Genomic DNA, 20447 nt, shown 5'->3' with positions numbered 1-20447 from the left:
AAGAGCTGAAGGCTTGTCCATTAGTTGAAAGTTGCTAAAATGAATTCTGGGACATTTAAGGTAATCTTTTGTCCTGAAATAGCTATTTCAATTGTAGATTTTTCTGTAAAAATGTAAGTTTAAATGTAGTTTTATATGAATTTTCTCATGCTGTCGCAAATCTAATATTAAGTTGGTTATATAAATATAGAAAAATAGGTATCTTATTTAAGCATGCCAATTGAGAAAAGTGTACTATTTGATTTAATGTATGTTTTCAGGCCTCTGTATTGTGGAAATTTTAAAGTAATGTGTTAAATGTATATTGTTGCATCATGCCAATAGTCTCCAGCTTAAAATAGCATTGTATTTTTATTAAGTTCATTAGTTTAAGTTTCTTTCCCTACTTGACATGAGCGGTTCATATTCATAGAAATCCAACAGATCCGAGATTTGGGGTTCCAAGTGGATACAAAACATGACTCGATTCTTCATGACAAAATTGGATCTCAAAACGTGGCAACTCGTAATTTCCAGGAAAATATGGAAATAAAACACTTGCTATACAAGCTGGAACGCATACTGCCGGAGTGTGCATTTGATAGTGGAGGTGCGTTATTGCACCTCCTTGGTACATGTCTTAGGTACACATGGGGAATACATATCTGTCCCAGTGACTCACCTAGGAATCTATATTATCCTATATTATTAATTATAGCATTAACAGTCATGTACAGTCTATTTTCTAATGATCTCTTCATAGCTGTCCAAATTTTCACCAATTTTGGCCAAAGTATTGCTGCTGACAGTTACCTACTTGGTGTACTTTCCTTTTTTAAAAATGAAAATGTAATTGATGTAAACATCTTTGAGGATGATGACGAGGGTGATGATAACATTATCATTTGTCACCATTGAGGAAGATGATCAGGATTAAAGTAATTCTATCGTTTTCAAATAAGCATTGCATAAGCGATTTGATTGTGTTTCCAACGCACAAAGTGATTTATTTTAGCAGATGTAAATAGTTAACAATTCAATACATTATTATATTAAGATACAGTACAGTACAGCCAATATCAAAAGATACATACATACCGCTGCGCTAACCACGGGCACCAGTGAACAGTAATTCACCCTTGAATACTGTGTTCAGAGTAGACTGAGGCTAGTGGGGGTGCAGCTATGATTATATATACAGTCAGTGTTACAGAGTGAACAATAGAGATGACGTGGCTTGCTTCTATAGGTCCAGACATCAGATGGGTCCAGGGTAAACAGGTCATAGGCTGGTTCAATCTAAGGAATCTAAAGGTGGGGGTCATCTCTCCAGGGGATGAGCTCTGTTTTTCCCGCCTGACTCTCCAGTTACAATTAGTCTATTAGCATTTTATGGTCAGTATCATATTAAAGGTTTATTCCCTAACATCAATAACTAGAGTATGCAATGTGCGATCTCTTCGCCAAATGCACCGGACAGCAGCTAGTGAAAAGGGGTTTAATATGATACTAGACATTACACCTTTCTTATAACCTGAAACTTAAATAACACTGAAGTGTACATATAATCATATTATATAAACTAATAATAAACTAAATACTATCTGCTCATAAATGACTGTGTAACGGAACCAATATGAATATGAATTACATAAATAACTAAATGTTGTAATGCGAGTGTGTACGTGCGTATTTTACAGCGCGATCGCAATATGCCATGTGTAGCGTGGCATACTGAGTGCAATCGACCAATAAAACAATATCAACCAATATACTTTCGTTCATCCAATTATACGACTTAGACATCAGTGACCACTGTTATCCAAAAATCCCATGATTCATTTGTTAACATCCCTATATATTCTCCAGTTCAACAACCAAAATGTTGGCTTTTGTGAGGGCCAAAAAAAAAGAGCAGCCAAGCACTCAAGCCACAAAGCGGCAGTCCCTGTCGCTGAAGTGCTTGATTTATTAGACTATGTGCATGTCCTTTTCAACATATGGGTGGGTTCCCATGGACAATGCATTCTTGATTTGAACCATTTAACATTGTGACCTCTCATCATCTTTTAAGTGTCTACTACTGCCGATATTCGTAGTTGAGGTCTTGTGTCCACTCTCTTGTTAATGAAGCATTTTGTAACGCTTGCATTGCTGCATCTGCTTTTCTGATGCAATTAAAAAAAAACAGTCTATTCAGTTCTCTAATCACATAATGTAAATCATCATCCACCATATCTCCATCTATACATGTATTCTTTGCCAGTTCCAATTTTTGTCCTGTTAATTTCTCAGAATGTGGACTTTCAATTGCATTGTCTTGTTAAGATAGATGTTTCTGGCAACTAAATCTGCATCAATGTCAGTAATACATTCTTACTTGTGTGGAAAGACCAAATATTGGCCCACCTGAACTGTCTGTTTTACATATTTCGTACACTTCACTGATATATATATATAGTAATCTGATTCAGATAATTACAATGAATGCATAGTAAAACATTGTATGAATGATTTTCTTTTATGTGGGTTATCGGGGCAATCCCGTTGGAGGCTCCAGCAATAGTCAACGTTATATGTTGATGGTACCTCTCTCATTATTCCTCACTAAAAACACCAAGATTATCCAGAAATCTGTGTAAGTGGCTATGGAGAAATTGTACCTTTATGCTCAAATTAGTATCCAAATTTTGAAAGTTTGTTCTTCATAATTGTCTGCTTTGTGGTTACCCAAGTAGTTCTTGACATAACTGCACCAGGCAGAACATCATTCATACATTTTGTGAAATTAGAATCCTTGATAAGTTTATGAATTTGAGGACCATCAAATATTCCAACTATTAGTTTTTCCATATTTAGTCCAGGGAATGACCTACAAATGTATTTGAAGCAATCACCATCTTTGTCCAAGGCCTTAACAAATTGTTTCATTAGTCCCAGCTGGATATTAAATGGTGGGAGAATTATATTTTCAATGTCAACCAATTGACTTTACTCTTACTTCAAACACTATGTATATACAATTTGTCACTACAACCACTATGTATACAACTTGACTTATTTACACTATTTACATGTATACAAACATATTACATGGACGAAAAACAACAAAAACACAACGACTAAAAAGCCAACTGTCAACTTACTGCTTGTTGGATGACCGATCACTTATATATGGAGGGGGGATATTCTAGAATGATTGCGGAGTGAACACATAGAATTTTTGTGTTTCTCACCTTCTAGAATCTTCTAGTAGACTCCCATATGCACTTCTTATGGCTAGGTTCCTTCCGAATTGAGGGTATCCATTATCTCTAACTAGAGCCTATAAGAAAAAAACGACTTTCATTTTTGAAATCAGCAAACCAATTTTGTTGGGCTGTGTTATTTATACATTGCAAATTTATATACATTCCGTGGTTATATACATGGGTCTCACCTACCTGTTATTGCAGCTTTCACAACCTGGTACTTGATTCTTGTATGGATCCTGGAATGTTGGGACCATTTGGAAAATGTATAGGTACATGAAATATGGAAAATAATTATTGAACACAGCACAGATCATATACTATATAGTTATATAACAAGCAAAATATGTGTGATAAAAATAATCACAGATATCTAGATGATTGGAAATGGTCTGATAATAAAACAATTGTGTAAGAGAAATGACTGTCTCCAGGGGCTCTGCAACTCCATACAAAGACAAAAACACAAAAAAAATGAAAAGGAGATCAAATACCCTTAAACATAAATTCAATAATGATGAGAGAAATGACATAACTCCAAACTAATTTATATATAAAGTAACAATATGAGGGAGATTAAATTGTCGGCAAAGTGGCACGCGAACACTGCAGACAATTACAGTAAAAATCGCTGTTGCGAGGCATCTAATTGAATCTCACCCTATGTCTTACAATACAGAAAAATCTAAAATATATATATATTGTAACAAAGGGAGGCATTTTTCTGACAAGAGGCAGAGAAAGTATACAAACAGAATAAAACATTGGCACCGTTATGCACCTAGGTGGAGATTAAACCAGGTAAAAATGTATGTGTAGTTTAACGTTTGTTAACTTACATGATTTCCTCTCAGCAAACAGACAGGGTGTGTCTGTGCAAACAGAGCCACTGATGGGTGTTTTCTTTTAAAGAGAAGGTGGGTGTGTCACCTGTCCATCAAGCTAAGGCTGGGGGAGGAGTAACATGTGTAAAAGCTTGTTTGTGCCATTTGTTCAAGGAGATCAACGCTGGGGAAGCTGGCAGGTCTTGAGAGAGCTGAGCTATGTCTAGCTAGCGTTTAGGGTCTCCAAGAAATGCTGTGAAATCTGTACGGTGTCAAAACATTTACCATCCTGACAATAAAACTACGTAAAAAGGAAGAAGTTGTTCGCATGTGCTTCTGCAGTAGCGGGCTTTTGCCACAATATATATATATATATATATATATATATATATATATATATATATATATATATATATAGATATAGATATATAGATATATTTATATAGATATTATTAAAGTAATTTCATCATTTTCCAATCAGCATTGTCTAAGTGATTTATGTGTTCCAAAGCACAAGCAATTTATTTAGCAAAAAGCAAGAAAAGGTTTAGCAGTTTCATAAACAAGTAAAATACAGCACAATATAGCCGATACATGATACATATTAAAGATGTTACATTAAAAGCAGGAAAGTATAAAACACAAAACACATTACATGTTCCTTATAGGGTTCCCCCAGGTTCAATGAATGCAGCCATGCTCTCATATTGCCAGAATCAAAGAGATGGAACAAAATCCAGCATGCTTGTATATACTTGTACAGATAAGACTTAGTGAGGTCTTCACTGGTCCAGGGTTAATGATATTCCAGTTCCTTGCAAGTTATAGGTCAGTTCATTTGATCCTTACAAAGGGTGAGGGGAAACTTCCCCCACCCTATTGTTCCCATGATTTAACTCTGAATGACAAGTTCAAACACAAAAGTATTATTGAGCATTAATCTCATATTGCTTGTAGCGGCGTTTTGGGAAGGTCTCTCGGACCAGGTTGAAGATATGTTGGCATCCCATGAACTTCCCACTACTCTGGATGCTATAATGTCTCTTTGCAATAAAGTGGATCTCCGTTTCCGTGAAAGGTCGGCAGAGAAAAAACACTCTCACTGTTCATCCTTCAAGCCTGCTCCTCACCCCCAGTCAGCCTCTCCAACTCCAGAGGAGCCTATGCAGATCAGGAGGGCCCGTTTAATATCCAAGGAACGGAATAGGAGACACCTAAACAAATTATGTATTTATTGTGGCGAGCCGGGGCACTTCTTGAATTCTTGTCCCAGGAGGCCAGGAAATGCCAAGCCCTGATCTGCTCCGGGGAGGTCAGATTGGGGTCACTTAAATCCTTTCCGTCTTCCGCTTGCTTCCTCACAGTCTCCTAACTATGGGACTCTTCTGAAAAGTTTTCTCAAGCACTGGTGGATTCGAGTGCTGCCGGGAACTTTATCTCTTGATCCCTAGTTTCTCAGTGTTCCCTTCCTACTCTGCCCTTGGAAACACCTGTCACCATCACCATTATCAATGGGTCACAGCTTCCTGGAGGTGTGGTTCGCTACCAAACCAAGCCGCTCACTCTCCACATTGGGGTTCTCCACTCGAAGAAATCTCATTCCTCCTCTTACCACACTCCACCCCACCTGTAATCTTGGGTCTTCCCTGGCTGCGTGTAAATTCTCCCAAATTGGATTGGAATTCCTCAGAAGTCCTGGCCTGGGGGCCTCATTGTCAATCCAACTGCCTAACCCAAGTCAAGCCTGTACAGACCCTATCATTCTCCACAGAGTCTCCCCTTCTGGGCCTACCTCCTTAAAATCAGGCTTTCTCAGACGTGTTCGACAAGGTCCAGGCTGAACTCCTGCCTCCTCACCTAGGGATTGCCCTATAGATTTACTCCCAGGCAAGAATCCTCCTAGAGGACAAGTTTTCCCTCTCTCTCAGCCAGAAACATCGGCCATGTCCGTATATGTCAAAGAAAATCTTCAGAGAGGTTTCATCAGGCAGTCTGTTTGCCTAGCCGGTGCAGGGTTCTTTTTTGTTATGAAGAAAGACGAGTCCCTCAAACCCTGTATTTATTATCGGGGACTTAATACGGTAACAGTCAAGAATCGCTATCCCATTCCTCTCATCACCGAGTTCTTTGACCGCATCAAGGGGGCCAAGGTCTTCTCTAAGCTGGATCTACGGGGGGCCTACAACCTTATCCGCCTACGCTCCGGAGACGAAGGGAAGACAGCATTCAATAACCGTGACGGTCATTACGAGTACTTAGTCATGCCCTTCGGACTCTGTAATGCACCGGGAGTGATCCAAAGCTTCATTAACGAAATATTCAGAGACCTCGTTCATCTTGATGATATCCTCATCTTCTCCCACAATATCCAGTGGCATCACTAGCATGTAATTGAGGTCCTTTCCAGACTCCGTATAAACCAACTATATTGTAAGCTCGAGAAGTGTTCCTTTGAAGCCTCTTCCATGCTGTTCCTGGGCTATATCATCTCTGGTTCTGGGCTCCATATGGACCCTGAGAATTTTCGGGCGATCCTGGATTGGCCACGTCCTGTCACGCTCAAGGCTGTTCAACGCTTTTTGGGGTTCTTAAACTATTATTATTATTATTATTAATATTTATTTATAAACTATAAATAGACAAATTATAAATTATAAATTATAAATTATAAACTACAACAGACAATTTATCCAAGGTTACTCCACTATAGTTGCTCCCATCACAGCTCTTACGAAGAAAGGAGCCAATACCAAGGAGGCCTTAGGAGCATTCACATTCTTGAAGCAAGCCTTCTCTTCCGCTCCCATCCTCAGACACCCAACCTCTCCCAGCCCTTGTTTCTAGAGGTGGATGCCTCCGCCATTCAAGTAGGAGCGGCACTCGCTCAGAAGTATCCTTCTAACAAACTCCTTCACTGTGCCTTCTTCTCCCGCAAGTTCCCACCTACTGAGCGGAATTTTACTATAGGAGACAGGGAATTGTTGGCTATGAAGTTGGCTCTCTCAGAATGGCGCTATCTCTTGGAGGGGGCCCAGCATGTGGTCACTATATTCACTGATCACAAAAACCTCTTGTATTTACAGTCTGCTCAGTGCCTCAACCCTCGACAGGTCCGTTGGTGACTCTTTTTCTCCCGTTTTAACCTCCACGTGACCTTCAAACCAGGCCACTTAAACAGAAAAGCAAATGCGCTTTCCCGGGCCTTCGACTCAGAGTTGGACTCTGATCTATCCCTCAGTCGTCCCATCTTGGATCTGAAATGTCTGCTAGGTCTATCCACCACCAGCTCCCCTCCTCCCGGGAGAATTTTCGTCCCCACCTCTCTTCAGAAGAAGCTGCTCCACTGGTTTCACGCCTCCAGGTTCTCCGGACACACTGGATTTCTCAAGACCTATGAGCTGGTATCCCGCTCCTACTGGTGGCCCACTTTTCGACCAGACATCAAGGACTTTGTGGCCGCGTGTAACATATGTGCCCAACATAAGAGTTCCCGTGCGGGTCCTATGGGTGTACCAACCAAACCTTGGACCCATATCAGCATGGACTTTGCTACCGACCTGCCGCTCAGCAGAGGATTCAATACCATCTGGGTCATCGTGGACCGCTTCTTTAAGATGGCTCACCTTGTTCCTCTCACAGGTCTTCCTTCTTCCTCGGTCCTTGCCCAGTATTTCATCAAGGAAATATTCTGACTGCCAGTATAGAATTACTGCTGTTCCAAGTATCTCGGTTTCTACCTCCCGAGTACTATATTGAGTCAGCATCAGTTCTCTCTCTACTGCCTTTCATGGCTACTACTGTTCCTGTGACTTCTCAGCTGTTGTCCCGAGTTACCACGGCTGAATCCTTCCGGTATCAGTGCCCTCCTGGCATCTCCTGGCTCCTCCACACTACTCTGCTGTCCACTCACTTGCGGGACCGCGACCTGCAGGTTTGGTGCCACTAAGACCATACTTCCTTGTGGGGGTTCCTGGTGAAAACTACCTTCCTGTTTTGACTCCGCGCCCGTGAGTGGGCCTAGCAATGCCCAGCAGAGCCTAGGGATCCTAAGTCCAGCCTTGTCAACCGTGACAATCATCAACATTTATTTATATAGTGAAAGCAAATTACGTAGCGCTTTACAATTGGGTATCTACTTGTCTATATGTCTACTGATGCTTTGTCCATTTAATGATATCTAATTGTTACTGCCTCTTCACTCTCCATGATGCATACTGTCTAACGTTCTAAATTTAATGTGTGCGTAGTGATTCAGTATTTTTATCTCTTGCACTTTTTTTTTTTGTATTTAATTTATCTAATGGTCTTGATTCACTTGGAGCACTGGAAGATGACATTTATTTTGCAGCCGCTGTAATGTTCTACATGCGGTCTGTGAATGTGGAAGTAATTACTGTTTTATTGGGAGCCACTTTCTTATGGTTTATATGTATTTATTTAAAGTTAAATGCAGAGGATGAATTTATAGATGAAAGTGAAGATTCATGTGAAGATTCATTTTTAATAAATTTAGATACATTTATGAAAGCTTAAGCATATTAACATCTTTGTGATTTGAATGGACATAGGGAATATATAAATAGCCGTGTTTCATCTACCTCCCATTCACCTTGAGAAAAACTCATTCAGAGTTGAAACGCATTGGAGCAATGACGATTGCAATGACGATTGTTTGGTGTATCTTGCCAAGATTGTTTCCATCTGAATAAGAGGGTATCACTTTGTGTTATCATCACACCTGGAAGACTAACAACAAGCTTGAAAACACAATGCATGTTTACTTCTGATTCTGGAATGAGTACGTACATATACAAATATTTTTATATAAATTTTGTGAAAATTATTGCAAAGGGAGTAACATTTTTTAAAAAATATTAAAATATCTGTGAATTTTAAACAATATTGCACCAGTTATTTTTATTTTCTCATACGTACATTTACTGAAGGTTACATACAAAGAATAGTTCCTGTATGTTTATTACCACTATGGGACTTCAGGTTTGGTAGATAGATTGCACTGTGTATCAATATGAAGATCTAATATATTAAAGATACCTAAAGAAAGAAAATAACTTGTAAGCTGTTTACCATTGGGGATGCTTATTTCGAGCACTAGTGAATACATAGGAGTTTATTGTATATTTTATTATCATTTATGTCACAAAGTTACAATTGTTGGTATTTTGTATTTAGTTTTCTTTATGCACCACATGTTTATTGAGTTGGCCTGAATATATGGAAAATAAGAAGATAAAAGATCTTGCCACCGCATTTGAAATAAATATATTATATATTTTTTTATTTTTTTGCACGAAGAGTTTAGACAGCACTTAGTTCACTTTATTCATTATTTTATTATTTATTGGTTCTAAGTTTATTTACAACTTAGGTTAGAGTACAAGAGGCAGCAGTGTATCGTGAAGCAAATTTTTTTTTGCTATTTAATTTATCTAATGGGCTAGCTTCAGTTGGTGGCATGGCAGATGATATTAATTTTGCAACCACTGCAAAATTCTACATACGTTTACTGAATGTGGAAAATGCCCAGAAAAACCCCTCACACGCAAACACCCTTCTTTCCCACTTAATGTAAATTAGAGATGAGCGGTTTGGATTATGTGCAATCAGAAGAAATCTGACATTGGATCTCAAAAGAAGGCAAAACGTCATTTCCGAGATTTATTTTTTTCAAAACTCTTGCGAGTTTTGAATCGCCATCTTTTGTGCATATAGTCCTCTCATGTGCCATTTTAGAACAGACAGCATGTAGGGAGGAGGTTAGCTGTGGTGCTCTACTCATAAAATAGTGTTATGGGTCAACCAGACACATAGGAAAGCAATAGAATCCTGTCATTATTGTAAAGTAGTTCTGTAGAGAATAGTCAGCTACAATAGTTTGCTGATCCATTGCTTTTAATTTCAATCTTAAATTGACTTTACACACACTAGTGGCTACTGGTTATTGTTAATGCATTGCAATTCATATATATAATAGTGCTAGACAGCTATATACAGACTGAGTTAGATAGACATCATTCTGAACTAACTAGTGTATTTATTTCTTGGAGGAAAACGGTGTGTCTTTGCGGTCATACTATTAGCAGCAGAATCCAAAAAAACAAACAGAATTTTGAGGGTGAGGGTGTGTGAGGGTTTTTCTTTAGGCATTTTGACATTCATTCAATGCATGTAGAGCATTGCAGTGGCTGCACAATAAATGTCATCTGTCATGCCAACAACTAAAGCAAGCCCATTGGATAAATGAAACAATAACAAAAAACTAGTGTAAGGTGCAAGAGAAAAAAAATGTTGAAACGCTATGCACACACTAAACTTGAAACTTTATACAGCAGGTTACATGGAGAGTGAAGAGGCAGTAACAATCTAAAGTCATTAGAAGGACAGAGAAATCCGTAGTTACTTAGTCACTTACAAGTACATACCCAATAATAAAGAGCTTTCTAATTTGCTGTCGCTATATAATTAAATGAGGATGCTGAAAGATGAAGCTGGCCTGCACCTATACTACAAAAATTAAAAGATTAGGCACACAATACATTGTCAGATTATCGATTGCCAAGAGCATGGCTTTCATTACCTTGTTTTAATTTCCAGGGAACTCGTATGTATTTATGGGGAGGGAGGGCTGAAAAATCATTCCCCCTGATGGATACTTCATCCAACCCCAAGGTAAAGGGGACTGCCTGAGACTTGCAGCAGAAGTGGTCTCCAAGACCCATGTATATAAATATGAAATATATATAAATAATATTTATATGTTCTGTTAGTGACGTGTAAGAAATATGTAAAAGAGACAGCTCAGATAGGCCCATATTTGCCCTTCCCACACATGTAATTATGTATAATACTTACATTGATGCAGATTTGGTTTCCCAAATTATGCAATTGAAAGTCCACATTCTGAGAAATTAGCAGGACAGATTTTGGACCTGGCAAATACATATATAGATGGAGCTATGATGGATGATGATTTATGCTATGTGATGAAGTTAGTGAACAGTAAAGTATGGTGAATTATTTTTTGAATTGCATTGGAGAAAGCAAATGCACCAGTGGCAGATTTAAAAAAAATCCTTCATTAAGACAACAGTGGACATCTACAGACAGCAACATTAGTAGACATTTAAACGATGATGAGTGAGCACAATGTTAAATGGTGGAATTCAAGATGGCTTTGTCCTTGGAGTGAGGTAGATCTGTGCCGTAATGCTGCACTTCTCAATCAACCTAGGTTACTTGTAAATATTTATGTGAGAGGGAGGGTGGAAAAGTCATTGCCCTGGCATAAGCTTCGTCCAAACCGGGGTAATGGGGACTGCCCGAGACTTGCAGCAGAGGCGGCCCCCAAGAAGGGGTGTACACACCCTGATGCCAGGGTAACCAGGACGCCTCACACATCTGCTGCGTCACGGCTAGTGACAGGCAGGCAGGGGGCTTGGCTGTTATTAAATTATTGCTGCCTCCTGAGTGGACATTAGGGGAGTGCTCTTGGACCCATTTCTCCTATCTCTATGCTACCGGTTCCCGCTCATAAGATTTTACTATGTTGAGTTAAGTGCTGGGGGCATTCAAGTACCTGTGTGTGAGTCCAACTTTTCTGGAAAGGCAGCTGCTATAGGTGAAGACCTCTCCTGCTAGTTCTAAAAGCGCATGACTGTTACTAGGAAGCCGTAACATCGCAAAGGATTGTTTCCTGGGACCAGCGGTGTAATAGCAATCTGACCTTCCTCTGTTGGGTTTTGCTATTATTTGTCAGCTGACTCACATTGCTCTCTCTACCACCATTTTTGTCTAAATAAAAACTGTGACCTGTTGACAAATTTACATTGGTGTCCATGGTTATTTATTTATTCAATTACAGTAATAGTAAGTCTGAACATGCAAAGGAGGTTTGGGTGCAATAAAAGGGAGATATCAACACTATTATTATTTTTTACATTGAATCAGAGAAAACAAATTCAATGATGGCAAAGTTACAAAATCCTTTATTAAGATAGATCACTGCAGACTTTGGGCAAAACTGGTGAAAATTGGCACTGTTGTGAAGGGATCATTAGAAAATATACTGAAATAGCTGGAAATGGATGTTAATGCTATAAATAGTAATACAGGAGCAAAAACAGCTCAAAATTATATTATTTACCTATTTTTCACAATTTTTAAATAAATTCAGATCTAAAACATTTCACGTATGTTTGACAAAACCAGTAGTAAAGCCGAAACACAAAGTCAGTTTAGAGCTGATACAGTTTTCGACCAAAACACAAGGGTCAGCGCACATCTCTAATATAGATATCAATGAATGACCCTTAACAACTTGACAAGTATTGAAAAATACAAAAAAGTTTACAATAAAGTAGATTTTTGTATGGGTTCAGCAGCTATCCGTCACACACTAACACCCAGGCCCTGAGTCATTAAGGCACACATACTGAGTGCATCATGTGTTTGTTTTAATCCACACGTAAATCAGCTCTGGGGGTAAATGTATTAAGCTCCGGGTTCTTCCAAACCCCCGAGTTCGGCGTCTTCGGCGTTTAAATTTAAAGCGGCGCTGCCTTGTAAAGGGAAGTTTCCCTTTACAAGGCAGCGCTGCTTTAAATTTAAACGCCGTAGACGCCGAACTCGCGGGTGTTGAAGAACCCAGAGCTTAATACATTTACCCCCTGATGTTCTATATGTTTGTCTTGACAAACGTCCATATGTAGGACCGAAACGTTGACTTATAATGTGAGATATGGAATTGATTAAAAGCAAATAATAGCAGAAATGGTGCTTTCATCTTTTAGTAAACTACCATGTATTTTTGTGTCTACTATGCCAGCTTGCTGTAAACTTTGGCCAAAATAACTAAAACCTTTCATGATTTTGGAGCTAAACCTGTAACAAAGCCAAAACACAAATACGTTCTAGGACCAAAACCACATCCAAAACCAAAACACAAGGGTCAGCGCACATGATTTTGCATGCAGTACGCACAAATTCGGCATATACGTGCCTTGATATATCAGGTGAACAGAGATTATTGCCGGTAAATGGGGCTACCAGTCATTGGCGTCTGATCCTGTATGAATAGATTGACAAACCCAAGCCTGTCTACAAAAATTTTTTGTGTCTTTTTATTTAATACATTTATATTCATAAAATTTAAATATATAATATCCTCAACCTCCTTGTCATTACAGAAGCATGGCTCATCTCCTCTGACACTATATCCCTCGCAGCTTTCTCCTATGGGGGACTCTCCCTCAGCCACACTCCCAGACCGGGAAACAGACAAAGTGGCCTTATCTGTGTTGAGTTTTTATGTCCCCCCCATGTTTTTGTGGGTTTCTTCCGGGTGCTCTGGTTTATTCCCACACTCCAAATACATGCTAGTAGGTTAATTGGCTGCTATCAAAATTGACCCCAGTCCCTCTCTATCTGTCTGTGTGTGTATGTTAGGGAATTTCGACTGTAAGCTTCAATGTGGCAGGGACTGATGTCAATGAGTTCTCTGTATAGTGCTGCGGAATCAGTGGCGCTATATAAATAAATGGTGATGATGATGATGATGATGATGAAGAAAGTGGTGGAGTGGACACTTTCTCCAAGCTGCACCTTCCAAGTCATACCTTCTGAATGCTCCCTCTCATTCTCTTCCTTTGAAGTCCACACTATCAATCTATTTTTTCATCTCATCTCCACCTTTGTGTTGCTGTCATTTATCGCCCCGGCCCCCCAGGTCCAGTTTCCCAGTTCCTTGACAACTTTGCGGCCTGGCTCGCTTATTTCCTATCCTTTTACCTGCCTAATCGTATACTAGACAATTTCAACATTCACATTGATAATCCCACTGTCTCTTCTGACACTAAATTTCTTTCACTTACTTCACTTTCTTTCTCCTTTGGTCTCTCCCAATGGACCTAATCTCCTACCCACTATGATGGGCATGTCCTTGTCGTCTCCCCCTACTGCTCCATCTCTAGTTTCTCCAATTTAGCCTTCCCACTCTCCAACCACAGCCTCCTTTCCTTCAGTCTCCCCTTACCTCTGTTCTTGGCCCTATATTTTTTTCATTGTAAATCTCTTCTTTTAGGGCACAAATTCACTCATTCGGCCTCCAATACCACCTCTACGATTGTGCAACCAAAATCTATATCTCTTCCCCTGACCTCTCACCTTCTGTACTATCTTGTGTAACCAACTGTCACTACTTCAACCTCAACATGTCCAAAACTGAGCTTATTATCCTGCCATAGTCACCAACTGCCCTCAAATCTTCCTCACTGTCAATTATATCACAATTTCCTCAGTCTCCCAAGCTTACTGCCTTGGTGACACACTTGACTCCACCTTCTGCTTTATTCCTCACATCCAGACTCTCTCCCAGTCCTGTCAACTCCACCTTACTCAACATGCTACCAAAACTCTTATCCATTCTCTCATTATCTACAGTCTTGACTATTGGAACCTCCTGCTATCTGGCAATCGTGACACTCATATATCCGCACTTAAATCCATCCTAAATGCTGCTGCACAACTGATCTTCCTCTCTCCCGCTCTACATCTGCTGCGTCACTTTTCAAATCTTTTCACTTGCTCCCTGAGACTCCCAGAATAAAATTCAAATTACACACCCTTGCCTACAAAGCCCTCAACACCACTACCCTTGCATACATCTCAAATCTCATATCAAAATACTCTCCCTCCCGCCCTCTTAGATCTAACTCTGACCTGCGCCTTTCTCGTATCTGGCAACCACCTCTCACTCCTGCCTACAAGACTTTTCCCGTGCTACTCCCCACTTATGGATATCCCTATCAGACTTTCCCGCAGCCTTCAAATCTTTAGACACTCTTTGGAAACTAGGGGTGTGCACCGGCCACTTTTAGTGTTTTGTGTTTTGGGTTCTGATTAGCTTGTGGTTTTGGGTTCTGATTTGTTCTGCCAAAACACCCGACGAAAGGTTTTGGTTCTGATTTAGGGTTTTGGGTTCTGATTTATTTTTAAAAAAGCATAAAAAGTGCTAAAATCCATTTTTTTTTTATTTTTTTCAATCCCACACTATTATTAACCTCAATAACATTCATTTCCACTAATTTACAGTCTATTCTGAACACCTCACACCTCACAATATTGTTTTTAGGCCAAAAGGTTGCACCGAGGTAGCTGTATGACTAAGCTAAGTGACACAAGTGGGCGGCACAAACACGTGGCCCAGTGTGACAGTGTCATTATATATGTACCATGTGCACGATTGCATCATTCCATCCTGTCTGATTGGATTTAGATCAGAGTACACATACTAGAATACCAGCTTAATATGGCCAAAATAAACGAAACTGCTGACATAATCTAGGCATATTTGGCCCGAGAAAATCGCTGGAGTTGCAAACTCGCAGCTTGATACATTTACCCCCAGGGGGTAAATGTATCAAGCTGCGATTTTGCAACTCCAGCGATTTTCTCGGGAGAGTTGAAACTCGCCGATGTATGAAGCTGAGTTTTCATACAAAATCGCCAGAGTTCTGCTTCTGTCAAAATCGCTACTTGCAAAATCGCCAGAGATCAAACTCACCAATGTTTGCCACTGCAGCTATACAAGTCTCCAATGTATGAAGCTGCGAGTTAGCAAACTCAGGAGAGTTTGCTTCTAAACACGCCAGATACAACACAATGCTTGATAGCAGCATGTTGTATCAACACATCACTGTTACACTGCCCTGGCAGTGTTAAAAAATGAAAGAACAGATAAAAGTTAAAAAAAAAAAAAAAAAGCGTGAGGTCCCCCCACTATTTATGCTTAACCCTAGTGCTGCCTGACTAGTGCTGGTCCCGTGAAAATCGGGGAAAAATTTTGAGTGGGGTTCCCCCGATTTCCACTTTACCAGCACTAGGCAAACCAGCCAGGGTTGGCGGCACTATAGCAGGGGGACGCGCGGCAGGGGTCCCCCTGCCATAATGACTAACCAACCCTAGACTGTTCAGCGCTGGGCTGGATTCCCTAGGGAGTGGGGTCCACCGAAAAAAATGAGCGGGCCACCCCCTAGAAAGAACCAGCCCAGTGCTGATAGCACTAGGGCTCTTCCTACTACACCTGGGCTGTGGGTAGTAGGGTAATACGGCGCTAAATGGTTAAAAAAAAAAAACTGACACCAATTTTGTTTGTGGAACTACAAGTCCCAGCCAGCCAGGTTGCCCTAAAAACTGTGGTCATGCTGCTGCTTGTATAACTACAAGCACCAGCATACCCACGGCAGCCAGGGCATGTTGGCACTTGGAGAACCACAAGTGCCAACATGCCCTGACATTCCTGGCTTGCTGGGCCCTGTAGTTCCACAAAGAAAAAAGTTAACAAAACAACAACACCCTCATACAAACCACACATATTTATTAAAAATAAAAATCCCACAATAAAGACACTAACCACCCTCTTTTTAACCACAACTATTTATTAAAAATTAAAAAAAACAAATACTTACCAATGATGTCTTCTTTCTTGATCCAATGTTCCTGGCTTGCTCCAGTCCCTTATTATTTGTACATCCATCTTGAGGGCTTGCCCCAGTCCCAGCCATTTGTACCTCCAAAATCGATTCTTTGCCAACTGGAACACTTCGCCCAGAAGGGGCACATATTTGTAATATCCCGAATCTTTAGTCTTGATTGAAGCTCAAAAAAGAAAAAAACAGGAGCCGCCGCAAACACCTCCTACCTAGTAGGAGGTCCGTTCCGCAATGCTCTTACGCTCTTTGCGTAAGAGCTAAGTACTGTATCATGGCATTTTCCCAAAGTAAGAGGTGGTAACAAGGTTGAATTCCAGCCTGTGTATGTTTCTAAGGATGGAGGAACAGTGAAAAGCCATCTACAGTTATTCCACAAGCCATGATATTGGGATAGGAGGGGAAATGTATTTTACTCAAGCGCAGAATACTTTCCGTGTTGTGTAAGATGCTGAAACTATTCTATCCCTTAATTAGATTTTTGAAAAATTAGCTTGAGAAACTGAAGGAGGAGCTGAAATAAAGAAATTATGCTAACTATGTCAGACTTGTAGATGAAGTACTTTATTCGCTTCACCAGGATTCAAGAGTTATCAAAATCTTGAAATAGGATCACTACATTTTGGCAACTATGCTTGATCCTAGGTTTAAGAGCTATGTCTTTTCTTTGTTTCCAACTGACCCAGATCTCAAGAGGTGGAATGAGCTCCTAGCGAGCAAGATGACAGCTCAAGTGTTACGTGACAGGACGGCGTCTCCTTCTTCAGTTTCTCAGTCAACTGCTACTAGGAAAAAACTTAGCTTTCCTGAGAGGCCCAGGGATGATGCAGATGACTCAGTACAACATTTTGACATCAGGTCTGGTCTAAAAGAATTGACCAAAAAATGTGACACCTCTGCCGTAACTCCACTTAATCCTACTAACAACATCCAAAGAATGGTGGATGATTATTTTAATGACAGTATAGAAATAGACACGTCAGATAGCGCCTTTACATTTTAGGAGGAGCAAAAGGAATTTGTAGACCTATATACCAACTCGCTTAGCACTACCTAAGCTGCCCACCCTCCAGTGTGTACTCGGAAAGAGTTTTCAGCACAGCCGGAAACATTGTCAGCCATCAGCTTAAGAGGCTACTTCCTCAAAATGTGGAAAAGATGATGTTCAAAGATGATGTTCCTTTCCAGGAGGAAGGCCTTTACCGCCAATTACATCAATGTACAGAGACTTCTGTAATGGTGGATTCCAGGGGGGATGAATTATTTATGTGTGAGGATGATGTACACACTGATGAGGGTGAAGATGAGGGTGAGGATGATAACAACAACATCTTGCCACAGTAGAGTTCATTAACAGCACTGTTAGCTTAGGTGCCCTAAGCTCATTGTTAGCTTGTTTTCTGGGGGCCCAAACAAACCAAGCACTTCAGCCACAAGGAGTGTTACTTTTGTGGCTGAACTGTTTGGTTTATTAAAGTGTACATGTCCTTTTTAAGATCCAACATAACGGTGGGTGGGAGGGTCCAAGGACAATTCCATCTTGCACCACTTTGTCTTTCAGCTACTGCTGTGTGTCAATGTTACCTAGATTTACTATATATTGTTGTCTGTTTTGCAAAACTTAGCTTTCACCAAGACACCCTTTGATGATGCAGATGACTCAGCACAACATTTTAACATCTGGTCTGGTCTACTGTAAAAGAATTGACCAAAAGTAGTGACATCTCTGCCGTAACTCCTACTATCAACATCCAAAGAATGGTGGAGGATTATTATTATTCTTTTTTAACGGTATAAAGACAACAGTTTTATTAGCAAATAACAACGTTGCTTGCAGAAGAAATGTGAGTAAATAGACGTGTATATGTATTAGTCACACCTTCCACTTTGCTGCTGTTTCATCAGTATTGCACAAAGTGTTTGTAATCTGTACTTTACGTCAAAGGGATTGGGGTCAATTCGAAGCTCAGTGATGACCTTGCTTTTTGTTGAGAATGTCAACAAAAAAGTGCATTATCTGGAACAAAATCTGATATACTCATGTCAGAAGGGTCACAGTCAATTTTTGGACAACTGGCGGATTTAACCTTCTAAAGTTTTTAATCATTCTTTCAATTGTTTCTCTCTCGTATGTGTGACCACATACTTTGTTTTTCACTGGGTTCACCATATCCAACTGTGTTATAGGAGTGCTCTGGGTGACGGCGATCTCCTTGTATTCATCTTTCTAAGCTTCATCTGCAGTGGCCAGTGACACACCCATTTGTTTTATCAGGTCTCTTAGCTGTTCTTTAAACTGGACATATTTATCGTCCTGCCTCAAGGCCTCCTCTGTATTATTCTTCTGAAGTGCAGTGTATCTCTTGTATACAAGCTCGTAAAGGAAGATACCTGCCTTATTTTGCATAGGATTGAACAATGCATGCCCAGAAACATCCTTCCATAGTACTGTTTTTCTATTATAAAAACTGGAACAATATCTTACAAGAAGGTCTCCAATTTGTCTGTTTCTCAATGGGGACAACATGGTGCCCATAGGTTCAGAAATTACTGCAAAAGTGCTCATAATGGTCATGTGTGCAAAATATTTTGAGCTGAGTTACGTTTAATCAGGGTCTGAAGTTTTAGTTATAAGAGACATTACATACAGACAGCATTCTTAGGTTGTCAAGGCAAAACTATTGAACTAGCGATTCGGCATGTCCCATGATTTGTCTAACAGTTAAAGCATAGGTCCCTTCTTAATAAGTACCCCTTTTTTATTTTTGTTTCAGTGGCAACCCGCCCTCTTTATTCCCATTACGCTGTATTCAGAGCTGCTCCTTACTGCCTGGGCAAGGAGGTTTGAAACAATGTTCGATGAATGACAGCATTCACATACACCTTCCATACATAGAAAAGTAGATGCAATGGACAGCCATAGGTTTTCCAGCTCTGAAAAGGCGGAGTGGTGCGGAATATAAGCTAACTTGGAGAAGCCCTGGCCAAATAAAAGGAGTGGTGGGGGCAATACCATCTTTCAAATGTAGTAAATATGGAAGGGTTGCAGATTTATCTGTAACTATGATGCATTACCTATGGCATTTCTCCTACAGTCGTTTTTTTCTGCTATTTTGTCTTTTATTTCATCACAACTGCTGCATATCTGTTCCAAGCATCAATCTGTTATTGTAGAAATAATTACAATAATGTCTAATATTTCTCTAGATAATAACACTCTAATAACCCTTCAATATTTTGCTTCTCAGGGTCCCCAGTGCTGCTCAGACCTGGCCATATCATATCACTATGTTGATGCTGAACTCATGTACACTTTGGAATATTTTACCTACCATCTGAGAGCATATGGATACCAATACCGATACCAGCCCCAGTTACCAGCAAATGCAACAAACCTACCAGATTACAGTACAAATCTGACTGAAATATCAACCGTTTCTTCAGTGCAAACACAGTCAACAATTCCCCAGAAGTGATTGTAATACTGTGTTATTCATCTCTGCCGTCTCCTGCGTTCATTTATTTTCATGAAAGCATTGTTTACCTTGACAAACTCTATACACCTGTGTGACATGAACAGCTGCTGTATGTACTGACGTGATCTCACATCCAAGGGAGATGAAAAAGAAGAACAAAAGCCTCCAGGATTTGTTTGAAGTAATACTGAACACATGTTCCTGTATATAACACACCAAGGCATGGGCCAATAACAAAGATAGTATTCCATTAGTCTATACCAGTGATGGGCAAACTTTTTCAGGAGCTGGCCAAATAAAAAAGAAAAGCTTTAGGCGGGCCAATATAGTATATTAAAAAACTCAAATATCGAAATATATAATACATATATGGGGCAGGAGGGTGTTATATAGCAGTGTTACCTCTATAAG

General features: G+C 39.9%; 1 protein-coding gene across 1 annotated transcript in view; it reads left to right on the top strand.

The window, feature by feature from the left end:
• Positions 1-20036, top strand: part of LOC142139831 (glycoprotein-N-acetylgalactosamine 3-beta-galactosyltransferase 1-like) — a gene marked incomplete at its 5' end in the record, with an annotated part of 41574 nt that extends 21538 nt beyond the window's left edge. Inside the window, one exon of the mRNA XM_075197700.1 lies at positions 19809-20036. Coding sequence (XP_075053801.1) covers positions 19809-20036 — 228 coding nt within the window. The remainder of the gene's footprint in view (positions 1-19808) is intronic.
• Positions 20037-20447: the final 411 nt, after the last annotated feature.

This window comes from Mixophyes fleayi, chromosome 2 (assembly GCF_038048845.1).
Source record: "Mixophyes fleayi isolate aMixFle1 chromosome 2, aMixFle1.hap1, whole genome shotgun sequence".
Taxonomy (NCBI): Eukaryota; Metazoa; Chordata; class Amphibia; order Anura; family Limnodynastidae; genus Mixophyes; species Mixophyes fleayi.
Note: the sequence above shows the minus strand (reverse complement) of the source record. Positions and strands in the feature narration are given on the sequence as shown.